Source organism: Nansenia antarctica (assembly GCF_963989245.1).
Source record: "Nansenia antarctica genome assembly, chromosome: 1".
Lineage (NCBI taxonomy): Eukaryota > Metazoa > Chordata > Actinopteri > Argentiniformes > Microstomatidae > Nansenia > Nansenia antarctica.
In genome coordinates, this window is record NC_137674.1 from 103,766,241 (window position 1) to 103,773,740 (window position 7,500).

Below are 7,500 nucleotides of genomic sequence, written 5' to 3' on the forward strand. Positions count from 1 at the left end.
TGTCTCTGCTGCCCTGTGATGGAGGGATGGACGGATGAAAAGAGAGAGAGATTGTGTTACGTAGGAACAACGAACTGTGGACCTGCTCACAACCAGTCCTCAGCTCTGTTAGAACAGCCTGGCACCTGCAACACACTGTTACCTGGTGCAATACTACCTCTATCTACTGCACAATACTACCTCTATCTACAGCACAACAATACTACCTCTATCTACTGCACAATACTACCTCTACCATCTACTGCACAACAATACTACCTCTACCATCTACTGCACAATACTACCTCTACCATCTACTGCACAACAATACTACCTCTATCTACAGCACAACAATACTACCTCTATCTACTGCACAATACTACCTCTACCATCTACTGCACAACAATACTACCTCTACCATCTACTGCACAATACTACCTCTACCATCTACTGCACAACAATACTACCTCTATCTACTGCACAATACTACCTCTATCTACTGCACAATACTACCTCTATCTACTGCACAATACTACATCTATCTACTGCACAATACTACCTCTATCTACTGCACAATACTACCTCTATCTACTGCACAACAATACTATCTACTAGGGGTGGGCATCAATGATCGACGATCGATAATTGATCGATAAGGATCTTGGTCGATCACAACATTTTAATAATAATTATACAGTGTTTCCTCTACATGCATTTCATCGTGGCGGACCGCCACGATGGAATTTCCTCCGCCACCATTCAGATTTCTCAACCCAAAAAAAAAAAAAAGATTTAGGCCGCTTTTCAGACCTTCACAGCGCTAGACACACCCACAAGCGCTGAAACTGGACCAGTCCGTGTGTGTCGCGAGTATTGAACTTGAGGCTGCGTTCGTAAATTCGCTCTGAGAGCCCCGGAGCGCACACTGGGTTCAACGTCATAAAGGGACCAAGTCATTTGATTGGACAAGAGGCATTCCGTGAGTGCTGATCAGATTTCCAGAGCGTATTTACGAACGCGCCCTGGCTGTCACCCGAACACCGCGAGCTAGCGTAGTGTAGTGTAGTATAGGATGCGTAGTGTAGTGTAGTGTAGGATGGAGAGAGAGAGGAGAAGCCTCTCTATGTGTTACCTATGTCCAGTGTACTAGAACCACTCTAACAGGAGTGTTTGTCCGTGAATAACACCGGCTATGCCCGGGGTAGAAACACAAGACTATAGCTGGATAAGGTCTACAGGTCTACACGGTCATTTTAAGCCGTCGACCAGCCCTCTACGACCACGGGAAGTCATGTTAAAAGTGAAGATACTTCTGTTAAACTAAGCTAAGCTAAACATCGCTAATCGCTAACTCCCTCCTGGGCTTAAAGTGACAAGTAATAACGTTGTGAAAAAAAACGTCAGATCAGTGTTTTTGTTTTTATTGACAACGGAATTACATGCTGGAAAAACATGCAGACACAGACAATAAGAGACACACGGGAGAAGTACAGGAAAACATTTTATTTTTTTGGGCCATCCTCGAGTTTTGGCTGAAATTACGTCGTTGTTTTGAGCGCGGTCAGCACTACCCGCCACCATTGTAAAAATTCCTGGAGGAAACACTGTTATAATAATGGAAATTAGTTAGGCTGGCCTAACTGTCACCAGATTGCGTTCGTCTCTCACCCCTGAACATGTTAACATGATCATCTTTCTGAACAAGAACCAGTAGGCCTGCCGCCTACAGTCTCTCGCTGGAGTTTAAATTTAAGTTAAGCTGGACGCTCTTAAGGACACTAACGTTTTCAGTCATCCTCCTATTTGTGAGTTTTTTTACTGCTCCTATGGTGAGTTACTTATTTTCTATATTTTTATTTATAACGTAAAATGTGTTTTTAAGTTAAACAATTTAGGCTACTCACTGCCTTGTTTAAGAGGATTGTTATCTGACTGTAGTGTCTAGTTTGAATGTGAATGAATGAATGTGTGCAATAGCAACACAAATAAAGTTTTTTCCCGAAGGAAAACATGCTTGTTATTTCTGCCCTAGTTTTTTTTTTTATGAAAAAAAAGCTTATCAATTAATCGATAATTGATCGTTAATTCTTGCGATTATCGAAAAATAATTTTTGATCGTTTGCCCAGCCCTACTATCTACTGCACAATACTACCTCTATCTACAGCACAACAATACTACCTCTACCATCTACGCTACTGCCACCAAGTGCAATACTACTTCTATTATTACTACTATTGTATTGATAAATTTGTCTTTTTATAACTAATGCCACTTGTCTTACTTGTCTCTTAAAACTATTTCCACTTTATTTACTTTTGCCTTATTTACTGACACTTTATTTCTCTTGTCGAGGAACTGAAGCCTAAAAATGTTACTCTCATACTTCTCAACAGTAAACTTGAAACTTGTACAGCTAAAACACAAAGCACGCAGGCGTGGTGCGTCACCTTGTGCAGGCAGGTGTTACCAAGGCGTTAACAGGCGTTACCTTGTGCAGGCAGGTGTCCACCACCTCGTTGCAGACCTTCTCCAGGTCGTCCGACACCTCCAGGCGGGAGCGGACGAACTCGCACAGCTCCTCGTTGGACATGACGTCCCAGATGCCGTCGCAGGCCAGCACCACAAACTCGTCCTCGGGCGCCCGCTGGATGTCGAACACCTCCGGCTCGGGGCTGACCAGCTGCTCCGTGGGGCCCTTCCCGTCCACGCACTTGTAGTCGTAGTCACCCAGCGCCCGCGACACGGCCAGCGACCCGTTGACCCGCTGGATCATCACCGAGCCGCCGGCGTTCTGGATGCGCTCCTTCTCCCGCGGGTTGCAGGGCTTGTGGTCCAGCGTGGAGAAGCACACGTGGCCGTCGCGGTACAGGACGGCGCGCGAGTCGCCGCAGTTGATGAAGAACATGTGGTCCGGCGACAGCAGGACGCCCACCGCCGTGGAGCCGCTGCGGTCCATGCCGTTGCGCAGGTCCGAGAAGCTGCGCATGTGCTCGTCGATCTTCAGGAAGCCGCTGCGGATGCCCACCTTGATGGCGTCCACGGCTGGGGGCGGGCGTCCGTCGGCGGCGGCCGCTTCTTCTCCTCCTCCTCCGATCCCCCCCGGAGGAAGGGGAGAAGAGGAGGAGGGGGGGGGGCCTAGGCTGGCGTTGATGATGTGCTCCAGCAGGTGTTTGGAGGCGTAGTTAGCGACGCGCGAGCCGGCGTGGCCGTCGTACACGGCGAAGAAGGACCAGTCGGCCAGGCCGCGGGGGAGGCCCAGGGCGGCCGTGTGGGCGTCCTCCATCTCCACCCTCCAGCCCTGCATGGAGCTGAGGCCGTAGCGCAGGCCATTGCCCTGGCCGCGGGCGTTGTGCTTCTCCGTCTTGGGCTTGTCCAGAAACGCCCCCATGGCTCAGGACTCCTCCACCACCACCACCCTGGGGACGGAGGAGGGGAGGGGAGAGGGTCAGAGAGGTGGGAGGTGGTGGTTGGGGGGGGGGGGCATACAAGGAGAGGGTCAGAGAGGTGGGAGGTGGTGGTTGGGGGGGGGGGCAGACAGGGAGAGGGTCAGAGAGGTGGGAGAGGAGGGACATGGTTGGAGTGGTGGAAGGAGAAGAGTATTAGAGAAGGAGAGAGTATCAGAGAAACACTTTTGAAAGAGAAGCACCCTGCCAAAGAGGAGGGGAGGGAGGGAGGGAGGGAGGGAGGGAGAAGAGGGGAGGGGAGAGGAGGGAGGGAAGAGAGGAGGGAGCACTGAGTGAGTGTCAAATCTAATTATCAGGGTAGACATCAAAATGCACGTCTCAACTCTTCAACTCGTCAACTGCGGATGACCCTGTTACGACTGTTAGTTCACGGTGGCTGGGCGGAGGTGTGTGTGGGTGAGGAGCTGAGAGACTAAAGAGATTGCAGGTCTCACTGTAACACTGATTAAACCTCTCACCTAGCCAGATGATGGGATTCTCTCTCCTTAGACGACCCGGCACAAAGCTCTGCTACAGAGCTTACCCACACACACACACACACACACACAGACACACAGACACACACACACACACACACACACACACACACACATAGACGGCCACGCACACGCACGTTGATGTGGCCTAGTTTAGGCATCACTTGACAGTACGATTAATAAGACATGGATCAGGAGAAAGTCCTCACTGTTCTCACACCAGGCCCAGCGGGTTTGGGCCCTGGATGCCTCTGTGTTGGGGGGGGTGGGGGGGGCATGGGTTGGCGAGGCTGGGTGAAGCCTGGGGGCAGAGGGGCAGGCTGAGAGCACGCTGCCCTCGCAGTGCCCTGGCCTCCGCCTCACCCTCTTTTATGACCGGGCTGAAAGCAGAACCAGGGGTAAAGTTCTGGACCCGTCCGCCGGTACTGTTGGCCAGCTGTGAAAGCAGGTCATCAGCCTGGGCAGGGCAGGCAGGGAGCACACACACCACCTCTCCATCTCTCTCTCTCTCCCTCCCTCCCTGACGCATCACAGTCTCTCTGTCTGTCTGTCTGTCTGTCTCTTTCTCTCTCTCCCCCTCCCTGTCTGTGTCTCTGTCTCTCTGTCCGTCTTGTCTCTCTCTCTCTCTCTCTCTCTGTCTCTCTGTCCGTCTTGTCTCTCTCTCTCTGTCTGTCTGTCTGTCTCTCTCTCTCTGTGTCTCTGTCTCTCTCTCTGTCTGTCTTTCTCATCTTTCCAGTCTGTCACACATCTTTCCTCTTTCTCTCACTCCCCCACCCTCCCTCCCTCCCTCTCTCTCGGCCAACATAAGCCTAGATTTGACCACAGACGGGAGGACGCCAACGACCCATCAGATCAGATCAGATTAGATTAGATTAGGAGCCGTGGGCGGGGCAGACAGGTGTTCTGTCTGAGACGTGGATCAAGGCCGGTTCCACCCGGCCGCGGCTTTAAAACGGGTTCATCTGATTCAAGACATAAATCAAAAGGTATATTATCATCATTCTCTGAATAAACTGTCACCGTGCCTGTGGAACACACCTGGCCCTCACACGTGTACACGCATACGCATACGCACATCTGGTCTCTCTCTGACTCCATCCTCTCTTTCCTTTGATCGTACAATGCTAACATTAACATGACAGTACACAGTCCCCCCCCTACACCAAACCCTCGCATTTCGTGTGTGTGTGTGTGTGTGTGTGTGTGTGTGTGTGTGTGTGTAAAGAAAAACAGACACTGTTTAATCCAGCCTGTGTCAGAGGCAGGAAGCGAGCGTGTCCGTTTGATGTGTGTGTTTCCCTGACGACGGGGGGGACAAACGGCAGCACAGTACAACCCTGACGCCCTGGGTCAGCCCACACACCCACACACCCACTAGGGATGGACGGTTTTTCGGTTAAACCGAAAACCGGGGTTTATAAAAATAGAAACGGTTTTTTATCAAAACCGTCTGAAACCGTTTTTTTTTTTTTTTTATTTTTTTTGAAGAATAAAATAGAATAAGAATAAAACTGGAACATGTCACATGTTTGTCGTGTGTGAAAATAACAATGATACAGTCTGAATCTGCCGCGCAATGAGTGAGAGGTTTGGTCAGTTGTGAAGAATAACTGAGGATTAATATCTAATTGGGATTATATTTAAGGGTAACGAATCACTCTATGGGAAAGATAGTTGCCTTCAGTTATTGGTAGATAGGAAAGGTTTTTTACAATTACTCGCTTACATTTAATAAGATCATTTTCGCTGCTCTCTGTAAAGCACATTGGGTCACTTTTGTGAGAAATGCGCTATAGAAATAAAATGTGATTTGATTTGATATCAATCAATCAATCAAACTTTATTTATGTTCTATAGCACAAATCATGCATTGAATGTAACTCCAAGTGCAGTATTTACTAAACCACAATATAATAAAACAAGAGCTATACGGATCAAGAGTGTTTGTGCACAGCGCCACTGTGTGTGAAGGCGCTACTGAAAGTGATGACAGAACGCATGTCTCAGAAGATACGCGGTCACTTAGTGACGCAAAGGTAGTTCTGTATTTATCTCTATCTGTATTAGTACATTTATTTTGAAAGCTCTATTTTGACAGCTCTACCATGGGCACTTTTATTTTGATGGGGCATTCTTTGTTGACTGACTTACGACAGTTCAGGACGAGTCAGTCTCGCGGCATGTGGTTTTTATGAAAAGCTTTAAGTATGTTCACTGCATAATTCTAAGTCTAATATTTCAGTGATTATTGAGCAGTATTCAAATATTTAAATACATTGAGCAGCAGCTGAAACTTTGTCTAAGAACCAAGATATTGAGAAAGCAGTTCATTCAATGAAGACGCTGTTCCAAGAGATGATCTTCCGTGCAGGCGTGCACCCTGGATCAGCGGAGCTGGTGTGTTAAGTGTTCATGTGTTTTCATGTATGGTGTAGCTTACAAAAGTCTGCCTTTCCACTTATATTTGTGAAACTAAGTAGCCTAAATGTGTTGCGACTGTGCTTACGGTGTTTTAATGGTGTTCGACATGAGTGTATTGTAGCAGTAGGGCTCAATTATTTGAAATTGGCGCTCTTTAAAAAAAAAAAAAAAAAAAAAAAACTTTTTTTTTTTTTTTTTTTACTGTATTTTTCGGTTAACCGGAAAACCGCGGTTTTACTCTCTGACGGTTTTTCGGTTTCAATAATTGGAAACCGTCCATCCCTAACACCCACACACACACACACATTCACACTCACACACCCACACTCACACACACACACACACACACACACACACACACACTCACACACACCCACACACACACACACACTCACACTCACACACACACACACACACACACCCCCACACACACACACTCACACACACCCCCACACACACCCCCACCCACACACACTCACACACACACCCACACACCCACACACACACACACACACACACACACACCCACACACACGCACACACACACACACACACTAGGGATGGACGGTTTCCAATTATTGAAACCGAAAAACCGTCAGAGAGTAAAACCGGGGTTTTCCGGTTAACCGAAAAATACAAACAAACAAAACAAAAAAAACAAAACAAAAAAGAGCGCCAATTTCTAATAATTGAGCCCTACTGCTACAATACACTCATGTCGAACACCATTAAAACACCGTAAGCACAGTCGCAACACATTTAGGCTACTTAGTTTCACAAATATAAGTGGAAAGGCAGAATTTTGTAAGCTACACCATACATGAAAACACATGAACACTTAACACACCAGCTCCGCTGATCCAGGGTGCACGCCTGCACGGAAGATCATCTCTTGGAACAGCGTCTTCATTGAATGAACTGCTTTCTCAATATCTTGGTTCTTAGACAAAGTTTCAGCTGCTGCTCAATGTATTTAAATATCTGAATACTGCTCAATAATCACTGAAATATTAGACTTAGAATTATGCAGTGAACATACTTAAAGCTTTTCATAAAAACCACATGCCGCGAGACTGACTCGTCCTGAACTGTCCTAAGTCAATCAACAAAGAATGCCCCATCAAAATAAAAGTGCCCATGGTAGAGCTGTCAAAATAGA

General features: G+C 47.5%; 2 protein-coding genes across 2 annotated transcripts in view; both read right to left on the minus strand.

Annotated features, from left to right (window-relative positions):
- The window catches only part of six3a (SIX homeobox 3a), a gene marked incomplete at both ends in the record, with an annotated part of 284,173 nt that overhangs the window by 251,240 nt on the left and 25,433 nt on the right, over positions 1 to 7,500 (minus strand). The window lies entirely within an intron of this gene.
- ppm1ba (protein phosphatase, Mg2+/Mn2+ dependent, 1Ba) overlaps positions 1 to 7,500 on the minus strand; it is a 22,406-nt gene that overhangs the window by 7,171 nt on the left and 7,735 nt on the right. The window contains exons 2-3 of the mRNA XM_080542543.1: positions 2,469 to 3,396; positions 1 to 13 (exon numbers count right to left, since the gene is read on the minus strand). The exon at positions 1 to 13 is cut by the window's left edge and continues 105 nt beyond it. Of these exons, the coding sequence (XP_080398669.1) occupies positions 1 to 13; positions 2,469 to 3,368 (913 nt within the window). The 5' untranslated portion in view covers positions 3,369 to 3,396. The remainder of the gene's footprint in view (positions 14 to 2,468; positions 3,397 to 7,500) is intronic.